This window comes from Oncorhynchus clarkii, chromosome 4 (genome assembly GCF_045791955.1).
Source record: "Oncorhynchus clarkii lewisi isolate Uvic-CL-2024 chromosome 4, UVic_Ocla_1.0, whole genome shotgun sequence".
Classification (NCBI taxonomy): Eukaryota; Metazoa; Chordata; class Actinopteri; order Salmoniformes; family Salmonidae; genus Oncorhynchus; species Oncorhynchus clarkii.
This window is the reverse complement of record NC_092150.1, coordinates 67,417,846-67,439,772: the sequence shown is the minus strand read 5'-3', so window position 1 is coordinate 67,439,772 and position 21,927 is coordinate 67,417,846. Positions and strand designations below refer to the sequence as shown.

The window sequence follows — 21,927 nt, the reverse complement described above, 5'->3', positions numbered from 1 at the left end:
TTATGTGGAACATTTGTCAATATCAAATCAACCAGGGTAGATTTATCTGGGCATTTAAGATTTGGGCGAGTGGGTGAGTTAATCAACTGGGTAAGATTCATAGAATTACAAAACAGTTTTAAATCATCAGACACCGGCTTTAACCAACACCAGTTGAGATCACCAATCAAGATCATTTCACTGTAAAGAAGTTTAGACATAAGGTGCTTGCTATATGTTTAGACCGTTGCCGCTTGCTATAGACCACCTTCTGCCCCCAGTTGTGCCCTGGACACCATATGTGAATTGATTGCCCCCATCAATCTTCAGAGCTTGTGCTGTTAGGTGACCTAAACTGGGACATGCTTAACACCCCGGCCATCCTACAATCTAAACTTGATGCCCTAAATCTCACACAAATTATCAATGAACCTACCAGGTACAACCCCAAATCTGTAAACACAGGCACCCTCATAGATATCATCCTGACCAACCTGTCCAACCTGTCCTCTGCTGTCTTCAACCAGGATCTCAGCGATCACTGCCTCATTGCCTGCGTCCGTAATGGGTCTGCGGTCAAACGACCACTCCTCATCACTGTCAGTGAGCATGCCTTTCTAATCGACCTGGCCCGGGTATCCTGGAAGGATATTGACCTCATTCTGTCAGTAGAAGATGCCTGGTTATTCTTTAAAAGTGCTTTCCTCACCATATTAAATAAGCATGCCACATTCAGCAAATGTTGAACCAGGAACAGATATAGCCCTTGGTTCACTCGAGACCTGACTGCCCTTAACCAGCACAAAAACATTCTGTGGCGTATTGCATTAGCATCGAATAGCCCCCGCGATATGCAACTTTTCAGGGAAGTAAGGAACCAATACACACAGACAGTTAGGAAAGCAAAGGCTAGCATTCTCAAACAGAAATTTGCATCCTGTAGCACAAACTCAAAAAAGTTCTGGGACACTGTAAAGTCCATGGAGAATAAGAGCACCACCTCCCAGCTGCCCACTGCACTGAGTTTAGGAAACACTCTCACCACCGATAAATCCACGATAATTGAGTCATTTCAATAATCATTTTTCTACGGCTGGCCATGCTTTCCACCTGGCTACCCCTACCCCGGTCAACAGCCCTGCACCCCCCACAGCAACTGGCCCAAGCCTCCCCCATTTCTCCTTCACCCAAATCCAGATAGCTGATGTTCTGAAAGAGCTGCAAAATCTGGACCTCTACAAATCAACCGGGCTAGACAATCTGGACCCTCTCTTTCAAATATTATCTGCCGAAATTGTTGCAACCCCTATTACTAGCCTGTTCAACCTCTCTTTCATATCGTCTGAGATCCCCAAAGATTGGAAAAGCTGCCGCGGTCATCCCCCTGTTCAATGGGGGAGACACACTAAACAAAAAACTGTTACAGACCTATATCTACCCTGCCTTCCTAAGGTCTTCGAAAGCCAAGTTAATAAACAGATCACCGACCATTTCGAATCCCACCGTACCTTCTCCGCTATGCAATCTGGTTTCCGAGCTGGTCATGGGTGCACCTCAGCCATGCTCAAGGTCCTAAACAATATTATAACCGCCATCGATAAGAGACAATAGTGTGCAGCTGTATTCATCGACCTGGCCAAGGCTTTCGACTCTGTCAATCACCACACATCACGTTCTGACCTTAGTTATTTTGTTATGTCTTTGTTTTAGTATGGTCAGGGCGTGAGTTGGGTGGGTTGTCTATGTTCGGTTTTCTATGTTGTGTTTTGAGTTTGGCCTGGTATGGTTCTCAATCAGAGGCAGGTGTCGTTAGTTGTCTCTGATTGAGAATCATACTTAGGTAGCCTTTTCCCACCTGTGTTTCGTGGGTGTTTATTTTCTGTTCTGTGTTTTGTATTTCACCGTTCAGGACTGTTTCGTTCTCCTTGTTTTTGTTTTGTGTTCATATAATAAATACAATATGGACACTTACCACGCTGCGCATTGGTCCTACGATCCTTCTTACTACTCTTCCTCTGAAGAGGAGGATGAGAATCGTTACAACATTCTTATCGGCAGACTTAACAGCCTTGGTTTCTCAAATGACTGCCTCGGCCGGTTCACCAACTACTTCTCAGACAGAGTTCAGTGTGTCAAATCGGAGGGGCCTGTTGTCCGGACCTCTGGCAGTCTCTATCGGGGTGCCACAGGGTTCAATTCTCAGGCCGACTCTTTTCTCTGTATACATCAATGATGTCGCTCTTGCTGCTGGTGATTCTCTGATCCACCTCTAAGCAGACAACACCATTCTGTATACTTCTGGCCCTTCTTTGGACACTGTGTTAACTAACCTCCAGACGAGCTTCAATGCCATACAACTCTCCTTCCGTGGCCTCCAACTGCTCTTAAATGCTAGTAAAACTAAATGCATGCTCTTCAACCAATCGCTGCCCACACCTACCCGCCTGTCCAGCATCACTACTCTGGACGGTTCTGACTTAGAATATGTGGACAACTACAAATGCCTAGGTGTCTGGTTAGACTGTAAACTCTCCTTCCCAACTCACATTAAGCATCTCCAATCCAAAATTAAATCTAGAATCGTCTTCCTATTTCACAACAAAGCATCCTTCACTCATGCTGCCAAACATACCCTCATAAAACTGACTATCCTACCGATCCTTGACTTCGGCGATGTCATTTACAAAATAGCCTCCAACACTCTGCTCAGGAAATTGGATGCAGTCTATCACAGTGCCCTCCGTTGTGTCACCAAAGCCCCATATACTACCCATCACTCCGACCTGTACGCTCTCGTTGGCTGGCCCTCGCTTCAAATTCGTTGCCAAACTCGCTGGTCATCTATAAGTCTTTGCTAGGTAAAGCCCTGCCTTATCTCAGCTCACTGGTCACTATAGCAGCACCCACCTGTAGTACGCACTCCATCAGGTATATTTCACTGGTCACCGCCAAAGCCAATTCCTACTTTGGCCACCTTTCCTTCCAGTTCTCTGCTGCCAATGACTGGAACGAACTGCAAAAATCACTGAAGCTGGAGACTCATATCTCCCTCACTAACTTTTAAGCACCAGCTGAAAGAGCAGATCACAGATCACTGTACCTGTACATAGCCCATCTGTATAATAGCCCATCCAACTACCTCATCCCCATACTATTATTTACTGGATTTATTTTGCTCCTTTGCACCCCAGTATCTCTACTTGCACATTCATTTTCTGCACATCTATCACTCCAGTGTTTAATTGCTATATTGTAATTATTTCACCACTATGGCCTATTTATTGCCTTACCTCCCTTATCCTTCCTCATTTGCACACACTGTATATAGACTTTTTCTATTGTATTACTGACTGTATGTTTGTTTATTCCATGTGTAACTCTGTGTTGTTGTTTGTCGCTTTGCTTTATCTTGGCCAGGTCACAGTTGTAAATGAAAACTGGTTCTCAACGAGCCTACCTGGTTAAAGAAAGGTGAAATAAAAAATATATAAAAAACGTGTATCTCTACCAACTCGGTTTATCCTCACTGCTTGATGTGCGCCAAAGATATAGCGGATATGACCAATGACGTATATAAACCCTGGATTGCTGATGCTATGTATTTGCCATTGAGAGGCTTTGAAGTCCCGGTCCAGCCATATTGGCACTCCCTAGTAGGAGCAATCCTCCATAGGAATTAATTGAATCCTACAGTATTTCAATTAAATGTAATACAAATACAAACATTAGTGCTTTCAACAACAACAAAAATACTTCAATCTCTATGGGACGGTTGTTGCTAACGCGCTGATGTGACTAGAATGACATTGTATACAACAGCCAACTTTCTGGGACATAGACATGTCTTATTTGGGCAAAAGCTTAAATTCCGGTTAATCTAACTGCAGTGTCCAATTTACAGTAGCTATTACAGTGAAAAAAATACCATGCTATTGTTTGAGGAGAGTGCACAACACAACTTTTATTGACAACTGGTTTGATACATTCAGCGCTGAATGACAGCTCTCAGGTCCTGAGCTACAGGCAGTTACATTTGGGTATGTCATTTTAGGCGAAAATTGGAGAGAAAAAAGGGTACGATCCTCGATGGAAAATGTTTTTTATTTTTTATTTGTATGTTTAGCTCACATAATATAATTAAAAACTATGCATTAAGGTGTATGTAATAGAATAAACGTGTCAAAAACGAATGCAGACATTAACAAATGCATTTCTATAGTACCAAGGTGGCTGCGTGGTGGCTTCAATACAGCGCCACTTGTCAGTCATCCAGAGTTTATACACATCATTGGATATGACTCATAATCTTTTTCTGGACACAGCATTAGAAGAAAATGTCGCATGGTTTTACTCTGGTGTGCTCCTGTCACTGGCCTAGTTGCAACTTGAAATTGAATTAGCAAAAAATACGATGTTTTTATCCTTTGAATGTCTTATGCTATTTGCATGTCGTGACAATGTCGTTTAATTTGAAAATCGTTGTTTAATTTGGAAATCGTTGTTGAATAAACTATAGGCTATGGTCAATATCCACGATGTTAATTGAACTTTCAATAATAGGTAGCCTACAGGCTGCACCGCACCGAAGGACCAAATCACAATTCTGAACGTGCTGTTCCTCTCAATTAGCATAGTCTAGCTGCAGAAACATCTTGCACATTTTTTGACGTCGACACGTGCTGTCGATACCTTTATGGGCTTGGCTGTTTCCAGACAGCTGTTACTTGTAGCTGCACCAAAGCAAAGCCTGCACATTCAGAGCCAAGTTTATCATAGCCTATACTACAGCAGTAGAATTGAGAGCAGACTACTTACTAGTCCGTATCGGGTCCCATATTTGCAAACGGTGATACTTATTGCCATTAATCATTTAATTAGTTTTATTAGCACAGTTGGAATGGTTTGGACGAATTTGATCCGTGTCATTTAAGATAAAGTAAGACTGATCTCCCTGAAACTCGTGCGCATCTTCAGATTCTGTTTCATTTGCCAGATACAACCGTGACAAGACACAGCCATGGATACCACTGTGAATTCAGAAATAAATTCAGAGAAGTCTCACCTCGTTAGCGAGAAGAATGGCAAAATGTATTCACTGAAAAGGTAATGCAATTTTTTTCCATGTTTGAGCAGTGATCATTTTATATCAAACTAAATAATCTTCAGTAGATGTTATATCTTATAGGTTTTAGGTTTATTGTAGATGACATGCTGATAGGTTGTGCATTCTATCAGCATTCTTCAGAGGGAGTATTTCATTTTAATTTATAAATACAATTATACAGCCATAATTGTGTAGACCTCTCTATATATATTTTTAAAATGCAGACAAGGGTTTATTAAACTGAGAGCATGTATAGGCTAAGGTGCATGGCAGTTGGTGTAAACTATTTATCTTGCGCTGCTAGTGTAGCTTTTTGTAATTGTTGTAGATCTACATGCAGGCTACCAAAATCAAACCGATAGAATGAAACAATCGGTATTGCAACGAAAATGTATCTTACCATGAAGTAACATGCTGGGCAAAGCTCAAGCAAATAGAAGACATTCACATAGCCTACAATTTCCAAGGACACAGCATAATTGAACTGTATATATCTATAGTAGCCTAACGTTGCTTTATTCACGCCGAGTATTTTATTATGTTGTCCGTGTGTGGAATGTTTTATGGGAATGAACAAATGCATTTCCATGCTTGGCTTCGTTTTGGACAGTAGGCTATTTGACGGATGGCCCGAGGGAAGTTCATTGAGCACTGGCAAAAACTCATCTTTCATTACGAGATCTGATAGGGGGAATGGTGAAACACCCCTGAATAGCTATAGACTATTTTATTGGCTATATTATTCGAATGAAAAAACGCATAGGCATTACAATGTGCTGCCAAAGAGAACATAACATTGATTTAAGAACGTCAAGTTTAAAAAATAAATAAATGTTAATTGTAATACTACTTATCTAATCGTCTTTTCATATTTATTTAATGGGGGGAAAAGTCCGGTTTAGTTAGTTATATTCAACATTTAGGCCTATATTGAAAATAACAAAGCACCATACATTACATTAGCTATTATAATGAGTCACATTTGTTTAATTTCATCTAAAACTACCAGTCTATTCTTTGAGTATATCGTGTTTGATAATCGATTCCCTAAATCAAGGCAAATTAATTGTAAAGGTGAAAACACAAATGAGTGAAGGGTATTCGATTTCGGCATGGACAGGGAAGAAGAACATTTCTTTGACAAATGCTCGTGTTTTGTGGCACTCAAGTTCACTATTTTACGTGAAATTAAAGAATGCACCCCTGTCACAGCAAGTCATATAGAATCCTTGATGTTTTATTGATTTTGGAAATGTATTACAATACAATGAATAATAACATTAGGCGTACGTTATGGAAGTTCATGTGGCAGCCGGCTCATCACAAGGGTCATTAAGGCCTATCCTGGATTGTGCGAGACCTGACTATGTCCAATTAGATGTGTTAAACACTAGCCAAAATAGATATCTTAATCATATCATAAATATCTTAAATGCCCCCGATATTAATATATTTTCCTTGTGTGAATGCTGTGTAGCCTACTTAGTTAAATTGCAGTAAAGAATGGCAATATGCCTGCGCTTAATTAACCCCGTAGATGCACCCATCATGTTCCCGCCTACAGCATTTCATTTCCAATAATGTAAAAATAGCCAATAATAAATAGCCTTATAGGCCTAGGTCGCAGATTTGATATAACCTAATAACGATTTCAATGTCTGCAATTACTTCAAAATACTTGTAATGACCCGAGACCGAAACTATTTGGAAATACGACATTTTAATAACATGAATTTCATTTTAATTGTTTTAATGGTCAAAGTTATTGATTTCGACCCTCCATATGCACCAGCACATGTGCCATTCTGCTCGCTCTTACTAAACAAGTGTCAAAAACTGTGCAGATGATTAGACTAATTGGGTCCTGTTAGGAAAACTACCAGTGAGCGCAGTGTGCATTCAACAATGACAAGAGGACTTTGAAACAATCTTTCTGAGCTTTGATTCAATTATTTGCAAGACAGGAGTACAAATTAAAGTTAGGTTGTTTGTCAACGCAATGCATGCCATGTCTGATGTAATAGCTATGAGAGAGATTGATGATTCAGGAACCAACAACCCCTGGAAAGCATTGCAGCATGAAATGGAGAATGTTTATGGCATGTTTGTTTGAGTGTGCAGACCCTATCATCTCATTCTAGTTATTTGGTGCAGACATTGTGTGGGGGTGGGATGGGTTTGTTGCAGTGTCACCATGACTTCATGCCAGATCAGCAAAGCAGGATGGTCGGTCTACAGCCACAGAGCCACCCATGCATTGGAAATCATCGCTGCATGCTATGCATGTAGTCTATTCTTGAAACCAAGATGACCATTTGGAAGAGGATGGAACTGGAGTCAATCATCTGTTTTTAAATGGACGAATTAACACGATATTCGAATAAATCTAATTAGGAGAGAACAATTTTAGCCTATAAAATGTTGAAAGCAACAGCAGATCCTTGTTGTAGTGAAGGCTATACTGGCTGGGATCCAGCATCAGACTCGGGTTTGTAGGCAGGCTGAACCGGGCAGTATTGTGTCTGAGAAATGGTAGATTATAACTATTTTTGATTAATCACTCTTGAAAAGGGGCCTCGCTAGTCTGTCTAACAGTAATGCTAATGGCCTTATGATGATAGACCTATTTCGAACATCCCTCTCAATAGAAGGCACTAAGGTTACATGAAGCCTATATAGAGGGCTGGGTAGGTTACTTTTGAAATGTAATCCGTTACTAGTTACCTGTCTAAAATTGTAATAGTAACGTTACTTTTCGATTAACTAAACTCAGTAACGTAATCTGATTACTTTCAGTTACTTTTGTATTACTTCACCGTAAAACACAAAAGAAGAAAAAATGATAATTACTAATTTAACAACATTTATTGCACGACACATCACAAAACATTACGACAAAAATGTATTTAAGCCCTGTATACAGTACCTGCCTCTATCATGCGTCCTTCATCCCGATCTGGTCCATTTACACCTACCTATAAGATCTGATCACAGTCAGACCTTTGGCTCCCAAGGCACTGCATCTCAGTGCTAGATGGGTCACTACAGAACCTGGTTCGATTCCAGGCTGAATAGGAGTCCCATAGCGTGGTGCACAATTGGCCCAGTGTCGATCGGGGTAGGGTTTGGCCTGGGTAGACTGTCATTGTAAATAAGAATTTGTTAACTGACTTGTCAGTTAAGAACAAATTCTTATATCTGACATACATACATATATATATATATATATATATATATATATATATATATATATATATATATATATATGTATATATATATATATATATGTATGTCAGATATGAGTTTACATCCCAATATTCATAATCATAACATACATCATAATATACATTATGAAACGTATAACATGAGACCTGAAGAGGGCGATTTGGTCACTTGATTGCAGGATATGGGGTACTCCTATTGTGACCACCACTGTGAACAACACGGCACCATCTGATATATTACACAATTTAATACATCACATTTATTGATTTAATAAAAAATGTATATTCCCTAACCTGACATGTGATGTGCCAAAGCATCTAGTGTCGTTGATCTAGTGGCAACAGCTCTCCAGAATGAACAAAGCAAACATAATTTTGTTAATTATCCAGCTGATTAAACGTTTGCTAACTAATAATCTAAACAAGTAAAAACTGTTTGTCTTATAGTCTGTTGTAAATGTATTTAGTTAATTGTGCTCACATGATCTTAAAGCATTTGGTAGGGTGTCCACCCACTCTACCCAGACTAGTGAAAACCCTCCTTTGGTGATGACATTTCAAATAAAAAGCTTGAAGTACGTTGACATTTCAAAGATATACTCCTGTTTTTGTGAACATTCTTTGAAAAAGAACAGGAACTTCGCATTAATATGAAAACCGTATACTAAAATACTACATGCATTGTGTCACAATCATTATGTATATATCTAATCTCCATAACTTTTTATGAGAAGAAAGATGACGAATTGTAAACCTGTCCGGAGCTTTAATTCTCTCACAGCATCCAGCCTAGATTACGAGATACTATTTTCCTGATTTATGACAAAACATTTTTGTCTGGCCTCCATGGATTTAGTCTCTCTAATTTTGACCAACCTACAAAGGTAAAAACTCAATCCAATTCATATTGAACGGATTATGATAGAGACGTGAGGTTTGGACCATTGGTTGTTTTTAGAGGATTACACAATGAACATATTAACCCATTGGTAAAAAAAAATAATTAAAAGATGCGTTTTTGATGAGACATCCTCTTTTTATTTTTTTATTTCACCTTTATTTAACCAGGTTTATTTGGCTGAATAAATTATAATGAAAGTCAACATAAATATTTTTTCCTTGCTCATAGCCAATTGCCAATTCTGTAATAATGTAATGTTTTTGAAGAATGCTCATACATTTCGGATCATTTCATGCACTGCTGAGTCTCTCCTCAGGCAGGCCCTTTAGTCTGCTTGTCTTGAGCACAGAAACCTGGAGATACATTTGCTCACGTTATTCTACACCAAATACATAATATTTTTATCTTTACTTAAAAAAAACTATTGCATGATGATTTAAAGGAGCAAGAACATTTATTGAATTGAGCCAGGGAACGTTTATGTAGAACTCTATACAGTGTGAAAGTTACTATTTAAGAGGAAGGAGATACCAATGTTGTACAAGACATTGCTTTATAACCCTTGAGGAGTACATTGAACCCACTTGCATTCATTCTAAATCTTTGTTCTAGAATGGTTCCAGATTGGACAAGATGTAAATATTGGTTGTGTATAAGACCATCCATGTTTTAAACAGTAATGAGCCAGTGATGCTGATTTGTCAAATCTTTATTTTCTTTGTAGGACAAAGAGGTTTTGTCAGTGTAGCCTACAGTATGGTGTAATGCCAATAATTACATGATACTGCACTGAATCAGAAGATATCCTGCAAATGGACGAGTTCACATGGCTGTGAAAATGGACAGGTCTCATAGGATTTATCCTAATTTGAAGATGGCAACAAGCTAGATTACGTAAAGCGTTTTATTTATGACCTGGGCAAGGACACAGCAACTGATTGAAATTGGAAAGGTTTAACCTGACATAGATCCCTTCTTTGAGAACTGTTGTATAGAAATCCCCAAAACATATTCATTAAAGACAAGCCCTCCATTTGTTCAATTGAATGCAGTCGATCCTGAGGTTAACCAATCATGTTTGCTCTGCAGTGTTAGGCTATGTGTTGATGTAAAGTGTGTGTATGTGTGTGTTCACAGCGAGGGTTTATGTTATGTTTGTATATATTCTCTCTCTCTCTCTCTCTCTCTCTCTCTCTCTCTCTCTCTCTCTCTCTCTCTCTCTCTCTCTCTCTCTCTCTCTCTCTCTCTCTCTCTCTCTCTCTCTCTCTCTCTCTCTCTCTCTCTCTCTCTCTCTCTCTCTCTCTCTCTCTCTCTGTGTGTGTGTGACAGACGGACATTTTGAATAGCCTCTGCGTTGGGTTAGGATGGGAGGGGGTGTATTTGCTCTCGTCTCCCCATGGTGTGATTAAACAGAAGCAGTTTTCCACTCGGCCGACTCCTTTCAGCCTTCGTGTCCCTGGGCTCTGGACTGATGGAGTCGCGGCCCAAAGCTGGGTTATCTCCTAGAAGCCAAAATTGCGTTTTTTTCCACCTCATTAGTCTCATCATCCTGCTTATCCTCATTACACATGGCGAGGGGGGGGGGGGGCTACCCCTGGTTTAATTTGAATCTGATCTCTTACGGTGACGTGGGAGTGTGCTATTTATGTAATTCTCAGGTGATACAAACACAGTTGGGGAATATCAAACCTATTTCATAAAAAACGTTATGTTGATGAATTTATTCATACTATTTAATCCTTCCACAAGGTACAGTCCCGACACAAATCTAGGGTTGTTACCCAAATCGCCTGGTCGTTCGCTCTATCTGTTCTGACAGAGACAGGACCCATTAGTTCAGTCTTTTTGTTCTGTATCTATGGACGCAACCCAGTCGTTCGTTCTAAATGTTCCATTGCCATACTGGCTGGCAACGTTCTTATCCCTTTCTTGCTAGCCAACCACGGCTAACTTACTGTCATGTCAAAAAGTGCAGCCAAAATAATAGCAAAGTAGCTGCATTTGTTTAAGCTGTTTTCTAGTGACATTTATTTGGATACATTCATAACAATAAGTTAATGAGGTTCGATTTCGCCTGGCATAGAATATGTGCTCACTCACTCATCAGGACACTGTTGTTCAGAGGAGCTAGCCAACAACGCAGCTAACACAATAACTTCAAACTGAAGCTGGAAAGACTGCAAAATAGCTGCACTACGTTGCGTTTGACCTTTTTTCACTTGGCATTTCTTTGTATATATCCATGAAAATGATGACAACTGATTCATGATTTCAACTGTCTGAGAAATGCTGCTTGCTTGTCTGTCTCATCCCAACTCCCAACATGTTCATTACTATGGGACAGCTGGAGATTGTTTCAATATTCAAATTCAATGTTGCAAATGTTGGAGGCAGACAATAAGGTTTATACAAATCTCCACTGTTGAAAACAAAATGTTAGTCTAAAAGAAATGTAAGATAACGTCAGATGCTTTTTATAGTGGAGATGAAGTGTATAAATTGTCTGGCTGGGCTGACGAGACAGTGGATTGCACAGTCAGATGGAGGAGAGTAAATAGACATTTTAACATAATCGATTTAGCCGGTGGTAATTAGTGAAGTAGACACCGGCTGGAAGGTTTTTAACCAATCACCATTCAGGATTAGACCCACCCATTGTATAATACATATATATTAAAAAAAGCCAGTTCCACTGCAAGTCCATTCTATAGCGTATAGTCTACATGTTGTTATGCAGCATCATCTTTTATGAAAATAGGATTCTATGACGGGGCAGTAGACTTACTGTAAGTATGCTATATAAATGCTATAGACAGTGCATTCGGAAAGTATTCAGACACCTCAACTTTTTCCACATTCTGTTATGTTACAGCCATATTCTAAAATGTATTACATTTTTTTTTCATCGTCAATCTACAAACAATACCCCAAAGCGAAAACTGTTTTTTAGACATTTTGCAAATGTGTTACAAATAAAAAACGGAAATAAATTATTTACAAAAGTAATCAGACCCGTTGCTATGAGACTTGAAATTGAGCTCAGGTGCATCCTGTTTCCATTGATCATCCTTGAGATATTTCTACAACTTGATTGGAGTCCACCTGTTGTAAATTCAATTGATTGGACATGATTTGGAAAGGCACACACCTGTCTATATAAGGTCCACAGTTGACAGTGTCTGTCAGAGCAAAAACCAAGCCATGAGGTCGAAGGAACTGTCCATAGAGCTCCGAGACAGGATTGTGTCGAGGCACAGATCTGGGGAAGGGTACCAAAACATTTCTGCAGCATTGAAGGTCCCCAAGAACAATGGCCTACGTCATTCTTAAATGGAAGAAGTTTGGAACCACCGAGACTCTTTCTAGAACTGGCCGCCCGGCCAAACTAAGCAATCGGGGGAGAAGGGCCCTGGTCAGGGAGGTGACCAAGAACCCGATGGTCACTCTGACAGAGCTCCAGAGTTCTTCTGTGGAGATGGGAGAACATTCCAGAAGGACAACCATCTCTGCAGCACTCCACCAATCAGACCTTTATGGTAGAGTGGCCAAATGTAAGCCACTCCTCAGTAAAAGGCACATGACAGCCCACTTGGAGTTTGCCAAACGACACCTAAAGGACTCTCAGACCATGAGAAAAAAGATTCTCTGGTCTGATGAAACCAATATTGAACTCTTTAGCCTGGATGCCAAGCGTCACTTCTGGAGCAAACCTGGCACCATCCGTATGGTGAAGCATGGTGGTGGCAGCATCATGCTGTTGGGATGTTTTTCAGAGGCAGGGACTGGGAGATTAGTCAGGATCGAGGGAAAGATGAACAGAGCAAAGTACAGAAAGAACATTGATGAAAACCTGCTCCAGAGCGCTCAGGACCTCAGACTGGGGCGAAGGTTCACCTTCCAACAGGACAAAGACCCTAAGCACACAGCCAAGACAACACAGGAGTGGCTTCAGGACAAGTCTTTGAATGTTCTTCAGTGGCCCAGCCAGAGCCCGGACTTGAACCCGAACAAACATCTCTGGAGAGACCTGGAAATAGCTGTGCAGCAACTCTCCCTATCCAACCTGACAGAGCTTGAGAGGATCTGCAGAGAAGAATGGGAGAAACTACCCAAATACAGGTGTGCCAAGCTTCTACCGTCATACCCAAGAAGACTTGAGGCTGTAATCGCTGCCAAAGGTGCTTTATCAAAGTACTGAGTAAAGGGTCTGAATACTTATGTAAATGTGATATTATTTTTTTTATTTTCAATTTCTTAAAACCTTTCCTACGAGTATTATTTATTGACTGACCAATGCTTTCCAAATCGCCCAACACTGCTATTTGTAAGGTTCATTTTAAGTGCACGTTGTGATTTTATAAAATCATTCCTGAACCTGTGACCAGAAACAAGCTACATAGGGGCAATACCAGAATAAATGATCTATTGATTCTGTTTCATCGCAACAAAATCTACAGAGCTGAGATTGTTGTATGCCCCATATATATATATATACAGTGCCTTGCGAAAGTATTCGGCCCCCTTGAACTTTGCAACCTTTTGCCACATTTCAGGCTTCAAACATAAAGATATAAAACTGTATTTTTTTGTGAAGAATCAACAACAAGTGGGACACAATCATGAAGTGGAACGACATTTATTGGATATTTCAAACTTTTTTAACAAATCAAAAACTGAAAAATTGGGCGTGCAAAATTATTCATCCCTTTTACTTTCAGTGCAGCAAACTCTCTCCAGAAGTTCAGTGAGGATCTCTGAATGATCCAATGTTGACCTAAATGACTAATGATGATAAATACAATCCACCTGTGTGTAATCAAGTCTCCGTATAAATGCGCCTGCACTGTGATAGTCTCAGAGGTCCGTTAAAAGCGCAGAGAGCATCATGAAGAACAAGGAACACACCAGGCAGGTCCGAGATACTGTTGTGAAGAAGTTTAAAGCCGGATTTGGATACAAAAAGATTTCCCAAGCTTTAAACATCCCAAGGAGCACTGTGCAAGCGATAATATTGAAATGGAAGGAGTATCAGACCACTGCAAATCTACCAAGACCTGGCCGTCCCTCTAAACTTTCAGCTCATACAAGGAGAAGACTGATCAGAGATGCAGCCAAGAGGCCCATGATCACTCTGGATGAACTGCAGAGATCTACAGCTGAGGTGGGAGACTCTGTCCATAGGACAACAATCAGTCGTATATTGCACAAATCTGGCCTTTATGGAAGAGTGGCAAGAAGAAAGCCATTTCTTAAAGATATCCTTAAAAATTGTCATTTAAAGTTTGCCACAAGCCACCTGGGAGACACACCAAACATGTGGAAGAAGGTGCTCTGGTCAGATTAAACCAAAATTGAACTTTTTGGCAACAATGCAAAACAAAATGTTTGGCGTAAAAGCAACACAGCTCATCACCATCCCCACTGTCAAACATGGTGGTGGCAGCATCATGGTTTGGGCCTGCTTTTCTTCAGCAGGGACAGGGAAGATGGTTAAAATTGATGGGAAGATGGATGGAGCCAAATACAGGACCATTCTGGTAGAAAACCTGATGGAGTCTGCAAAAGACCTGAGACTGGGACGGAGATTTGTCTTCCAACAAGACAATGATCCAAAACATAAAGCAAAATCTACAATGGAATGGTTCAAAAATAAACATATCCAGGTGTTAGAATGGCCAAGTCAAAGTCCAGACCTGAATCCAATCGAGAATCTGTGGAAAGAACTGAAAACTGCTGTTCACAAATGCTCTCCATCCAACCTCACTGAGCTCGAGCTGTTTTGCAAGGAGGAATGGGAAAAAATTTCAGTCTCTCGATGTGCAAAACTGATAGAGACATACCCCAAGCGACTTACAGCTGTAATCGCAGCAAAAGGTGGCGCTACAAAGTATTAACTTAAGGGGGCTGAATAATTTTGCACGCCCAATTTTTCAGTTTTGGATTTGTTAAAAAAGTTTGAAATATCCAATAAATGTCGATCCACTTCATGATTGTGTCCCACTTGTTGTTAATTCTTCACAAAAAAATACAGTTTTATATCTTTATGTTTGAAGCCTGAAATGTGGCAAAAGGTCGCAAAGTTCAAGGGGGCCGAATACTTTCACAAGGCACTGTATATAGCATTATGTTGGTGGCAAGAATGTTATATAATAATTTAAATTGAAAAACTCTGTTTTGAATCAAGTGTAGTTTTTTTGTACCAGTTCATAAACCATGTGCCATGCAATTGGTACATCGAAAATCTCCCATTTATTTTGCAACCTGTATGGCACAGCTGTCAACATTTTTGTCCTCAGAGGAAACTGGTATATTTTTCTATTTATTGCAAGTTCCTTTCAGCCAATTTGTATCTTTAATATCTGGCAGGCAAACAAGTTCCCAACCTTTTCCACTTGCCTCCTCTATTTTGTGTTAGTGCTGCAATCAGTTGGTTGTAAATTTGTATTGAGCAGATATTACCATATATTTTCAATAACTGCATATGTGACAACTCCTCCATTTCTATTCATAAAAACATTAAGAAATATAATACCATTTTAAAACATTTTTTCCATAAAGAATGTTTAAAAAAAAAAAAAAATCAGTATATTTGAATTTAACCATAACATTTGTTCTATCTTTTCTGGAGGATAAAACTGAAATTGTAACCAGCTGTGTATGGCTTGTTTAAGAAAGGGCGAAACTTTAAACAAATTTTCAATTAGTCGGAAATGAGAAGTTGTAATCTGTATAAAGGCAATTTTTGAACCTTTATTTAACTAGGCAAGTCAGTTAAGAACAAATTCTTATTTACAATGACGGCCTAGGAACAGTGGGTTAACTGCCTTGTTCAGGGACAGAACGATCGATTTTTACCTTGTCAGCTCAGGGAGTCGATCTAGCAACCTTTCAGTTACTGGCCCAATGCTCTAACCACTAGGCTAACACTAGGCAACCTACTGGAGAACCAGTTTGGGTTTAAGTATAACTTATGAGTGAAGCTTTTAGTGAAAGTTTTAAAGCTTTAATAGTTAATAATTTTAGCCCCTGAAATTCCTATTCATTATATAAATAGGCACGTTTAATTTTGCCTGGCTTAGCATTCCAAATAAAATTATATATTTTTTGCTCATATGATTTAAAAACGAGTTATCTGGAGTAGGCAGTGCCATTAGTAAGTAAGTAGACTGTGATAGGACCAAAGAGTTAATCAATGTGATTTTTCCATAAATAGACAAGTATTTCCCTCTCCGTGGTTGCAGAATCACATCTATTTTTGCTAACTTTCTATGGAAATTAATTGTGTTAAGTTCATTTAGATTTTTTGAGATGTGAATACCAAGTATGTCTACTTCCTCATCCGCCCATTTTATTGGTAAACTACAAGGTACTGTAAACACTGTATTTTTTTAGCGATCCAATACATACTATAGTACACATGTCATAATTAGATTTTAATCCAGAGAGGCTAGAAAAGTGATCAAGATATTCGATGAGACTGTGCATGGTTCCAGATTGCGGATTTAAGAAAAAACTAGAGTCATCAGCATACATTGACACTTTTATTTTTGTCCCCTGGATTTCTAACCCCTTGATCTTCTTGTTGGATCTAATTTTAATAGCTAACATTTCAATGGCCATAATAAATAGGTGTGGAGACAATGGACAGCCTTGTTTTACTCATCTTAAAAGCTCAATAGTTTCTGAGAAGTAACCACTATTTACTATTTTACATCTGGGGTTGCTGTACATAACTTTAACCCATTGTATAAGAGATTCACCAAAATATTAAGTAATCCAGGCATTTATAAATAAATTCTAGTCGAACTTTATCAAATGCCTTTTCAAAATCTGCTATGAAGACTAGACCTGGTATCTTCGATGTTTCATAATGTTAAATTGTTTCAAGTAATTGTCGTATATTATCTCCAATCCATGTTAAAAAAATGGTCTGATCAGGAAGAACAATATCTGGTAAAACCTTTTTTATTCTATGTGCTATGTGATGTGAAAATCCTGGCGAAATACAACATTGAAGTGTTAGAGGCCTCCATTTTTTTAAATGGACTGGATATTTATACTTACCACCTGGGTCCTGTTTTAGTTGTAATGAAATCAGACCTTCCTGTTGAGTACCTGAGTCTACCAGTTGTATAATAGTAATTAAAACATGCTAATAATGTATCTTTGAGTACATAAAAAAGGTCTGATATACCTCTACTGGTATACCATTAAGCCCTGGTGTTTCTGCAGACTGAAAAGATTTTATTGCCTCAAAAAGTCCCTCTTCTGTAAGTTGGCCTTCACACAGGTCTTTCTGTAAATGTGTTAATTTTACATTATTATTATTATTAGGAAAGAAATCCTTACAATTAACATAATTCTGTGGAAATGGAGGAGACTGAGAAAAAAAAACACATGCTTAAAATATTTTGCTTCCTCTTTCAAAATATAATTTGGTGATAACTCCATTTGTAATGAGGTTCTGTAAATTATTTTTGGTAGAATTTCTATGTTGAAGATTCAAGAAACATTTTGTGCATTTTTCACAATTTTCCATCCAATTCGTTTTATTTTTGTAAAACATTACACTTAATCGTCCTTGAATAAGTAACTCCATTTCTTTTTGTTTTTCCTCTAACCTATTTTGTGCTTCTATAGTACAGTTTCCATTACCATCTACCTGCGCTGTTACTTCCTCTATTTCCTTTATTAGTCTAATCTCTTTTGACCTAAACTGCTTTAGTTTTAATGATGAGCATTGTATTGAATGGTCTCTAAAAGTACATTTGAAAGTGTCCCATACAATAAGGGGATCTGCTGTACCTATGTTGTACAAAAAAAGTAAATGATGAATTATTTTATCTTAGTTAAGAACAAATTATCATCCAATAGGTTTAGATAAAATTTCCTATATCCCCATCCACGTGGAAATTCTGTAAGAGTTATATGGAGGCCAATTAGATGGTGGTCCGATCGCATTCAGTCTCCTATTAATACTTTTATACTTTTGATGCCAGCAAGAACGAGACTTGGAAGTAATCAAGACGGCTAGCTTGGTTAAGCCTCCTCTATGTAGATCTCACTAGGTCAGGGTTTTTCAACCTCCATATATACACTAGTTCTAATGTATTCATAATCTTTGATCTTTTTCAGTTCCTTTCCAGACTCCAAAGAAGACTATCCCAACTTCCCGTTTGAAAACGGAGATGCGACTGGTGCCACCAAGCTGAAGAAGCAGCCTGTTGGTGCCCATTGCCATGGTAACAAAGCAGTGAGTGAGGAGAACCATGACAAGCTTCTGGCTAAGAAGAAGCTGTACGTCGCCTCCATTGTGTGCCTCATCTTCATGATTGGAGAGGTCATAGGTAAGGCTGGAAGATAGCATTTTAGACTGATTAATACTATTTCATACCTAGGGCCAGGAGCTTTTCCTGACCATGTGACGTGGCCACCAACTATAAATTGTAAAAATGTATATACAAATATTGAAAGCATTTAATGAGAACTTAGAGGTGTGCAACATGAAAATATTGTCTCATTTACATTGTGCAATTTATTGACAACCCCTAACTAACCCTGGAGATAGGAAATCCAAAGCCAAACCAATTTTACCACAGTCACCAGCCAGTTAATTTACGAACACACAAGAGACACCAACATCAAGCCACACCCTGAAACCAACTCACGTTTGAATTCAGACATGGTCGCTAGCATTTCTTAATGAAATAAATGTAAAATTAGGCCAAATCAGGAAGTTCAGCCGCCCTCTAAGTGAAATTCAATTTAGCTGTCATTGTAATCAAAATTATAATAGTTTAGTTGTTCAAAAACACAGTCTGTATTTTCCTTTCATGAGACCTAGTCATCATCAATAGCATCTAAAACATGGACCTGATGTGCGCCTGCCTCTGAGACATCTCCATTGTGTCAATGTGTCTATAGGTGGCTACCTGGCCCACAGTTTGGCTATCATGACAGATGCAGCTCACCTCCTGACTGACTTTGGCAGCATGATGGTCAGTCTCTTCTCCCTGTGGATCTCCTCCAGACCGCCCACCAAAACCATGACCTTTGGGTGGCACCGCTCAGGTTAGGCCCATGACATATCACCTTAAAACATCTGTGAATGTACTTTCTCTTTTACCATTTAAACTCCAGATTACATGGCGAATGTTGTAATAGCTGAATGATAATAGCCACGGTCACAATGCTCTAAAATGACCTTTCCAGGGGTCATTGGATGTGTGATACTGATCGTCACTGTCTCCAACCCCCACAGAGATCCTAGGAGCCCTGGTGTCAGTGATGTCCATCTGGATAGTGACTGGGGTGCTGGTGTACCTGGCCATCGAGAGGATAGTCAGGAACGACTATGAGATCAACAGTCAAGCGATGCTCATCACCTCCGGCTGTGCCGTCATAGTAAACATCATGTGAGGGGTTCATTATCACGGCTTGATCTGTAAAAACTACACAAAGTGATGCAAATAACAGCTGGAGTCAGACATATATTCCATTCAACTATGCTGTCTTTTCCCCCCAAAGCATATGAATTTAAGAAAAACTAAGAGGAGGAATTTTAGACTATTGACATGTAGCATTCTCTATTCCCTCTGTCCTGTAGCATGGCGTACATCCTCCACCACTCTACCACCTTCCACGCCCAAGGCTCAGGCTACCAGCAGATAGACGAGAACGGGCAGAGCCCTGTGGGTCACAGCCACTCCCATATGAGTCACGGCCACTCCCATGTGGGTCACGGCCACTCCCATGCTCTTCTGGGTCATGGCCATGGCAACACCAGTGTGAGAGCAGCCTTCATTCACGTGTTGGGAGACCTCCTACAGAGTGTTGGGGTCCTAGTGGCTGCCATCGTCATCTTCTTCAGGGTCAGCAACAAATACTAGTGTTTACATACATCTTACAGTACAAATGACATTATGGCATATTGTTATACTGTATTTATTTACAGTGCAACAAGTGTATCCCTTATATATTTATATTTACAGTCTCAATAGGAAGGGGTTTAACTCATCTCATCACCCTGCTGGGTAAGACAGAATTGGCTGGGTATATATTGCTCTTCTGTTAAAAACCTTCCCTGTGATCTGACTGGCCTAATGTGTTATGACATCAGTAGAGCAGCACCCCATCACCACCTGATACCACTCCCCTCTGCTCTCCTCATACTCTCTCCTGTGGACCTTCTGTTGCAGCCTGAATACAAAGTAGCAGATCCCATTTGTACCTTCCTCTTCTCCGTGTTTGTCCTGGGGACCACGATCACCATCCTCAGGGATGTCTTCAGGGTACTCATGGAAGGTAAACTCAACTCAACAGCCTTTTCTGTTTCTCTTGCACTGACCTGAGTCCAGGTGAATTCAAACAATAAAATGTTTATCCAGACATTTTCCTCAGTTTGTAAAAATAATTTATTTAAGGAGAAATACATCAGTAGAACATGGCCGTGAGTTCCATGAAGTGAATGAACTATGGATGCAATACTCATCTGTCCTCAAATCTTTTACAGGGGCTCCTAGGGGAATAGAGTTTGACTCCGTGAAGGAGGTGTTGCTGTCTCTGAAGATGGTAAAGTCTATGCACAACCTGCGCGTGTGGGCCCTGACAGCAGGACAGACCCTGGTCTCTGTCCACGTAGCCATCGGTCAGAAACCAACTTTACTCAATCTGGCACATCCATTTAGATTGTGCAGATACAGTCTAGCATGTTCATTCACACACACTGCCAATTGTGGCCAAAATAAAAAAATATCATACATAACTTCACAGTTAGACATTACGGTATGGGACGGCAGGTAGCCTAGTGGTTAGAGCGTTGGGCCAGTAACTGAAAGGTTGCTGGATCGAATCTCTGAGCTGGCAAGGTAAAAAAAAATCTGTCGTTTTGCCCCGGAACAAGGCAGTTAACTGTAAATTGTAAATAAGAATTTGTTCTTCACTGACTTGCCTAGTTAAATAAAGGTTAAATAAAATAGATGATTGTTGACATCTGTTATGGTCATTGTTGTTTTCCAGAGAAGAATGCTGATCCCCAGAGTGTCCTTAAGGAGGCTACAGAGATCCTCCAAACCAAGTTTGGTTTCTATAGCACCACCATCCAGGTGGAGTTGTACTCTGACGACATGGCCTACTGCACACACTGCCAGGACCCTATGGGCTAAGACACACGGTCACCATGGGGACAGGAGAGTTTGAAAGGGAGTGGGCCGGGTTTGGCTTCTCTAAAACGTTGCCAGTCAATATAAAGAACATACAGCACACATACGCAAGCATCATTGAGGACGTAAGCTAGGAATGGAAACACTGTGGAAAAGCCTCACCATGAAACCAAGAAACATTTTTGATCCATCGTCAGCTTTACAGGACCCAAACAAATGTACGACTGTACCGTGTGTATATTCACCATATCATGCCAAAGATTCCCACATAAACACCATTCATTCAGGAGATATTGATACTTAAAAAAATAGTTTCCATGCCCTAAGAGGGCTGCCAATTATCATAAGAAAACTATCACAAGAAACTGCATTTTAGGGAGACAGACAGACATGAAAATACAATGGTACATGTATCAGGACATGTTTTTAGTACTGTATGCAACCACTTCACCAGTTGGTGCTGATGTACTGCAATGTTCGACAGCCGTTTGGCTTTGTTTGACTTTAACACTCCCTCACTGGCACTGTGCATTAGGGCAGCAGCACCGTGTAATGGCT

At 39.8% G+C, this 21,927-nt stretch overlaps 1 protein-coding gene across 1 annotated transcript; it reads left to right on the top strand.

Moving 5' to 3' along the window:
• The first annotated feature begins 4,952 nt into the window (after window positions 1-4,952).
• On the top strand, window positions 4,953-21,372 carry LOC139408037 (proton-coupled zinc antiporter SLC30A2-like). The gene is made up of 8 exons (XM_071151865.1): window positions 4,953-5,082; window positions 18,344-18,555; window positions 19,133-19,279; window positions 19,470-19,623; window positions 19,815-20,079; window positions 20,407-20,512; window positions 20,721-20,855; window positions 21,227-21,372. The coding sequence occupies exons 1-8, from the start codon at window positions 4,997-4,999 to the stop codon at window positions 21,370-21,372; spliced, it is 1,251 nt and encodes a 416-aa protein (XP_071007966.1). The 5' UTR covers window positions 4,953-4,996.
• The last annotated feature ends 555 nt before the right edge of the window (window positions 21,373-21,927 follow it).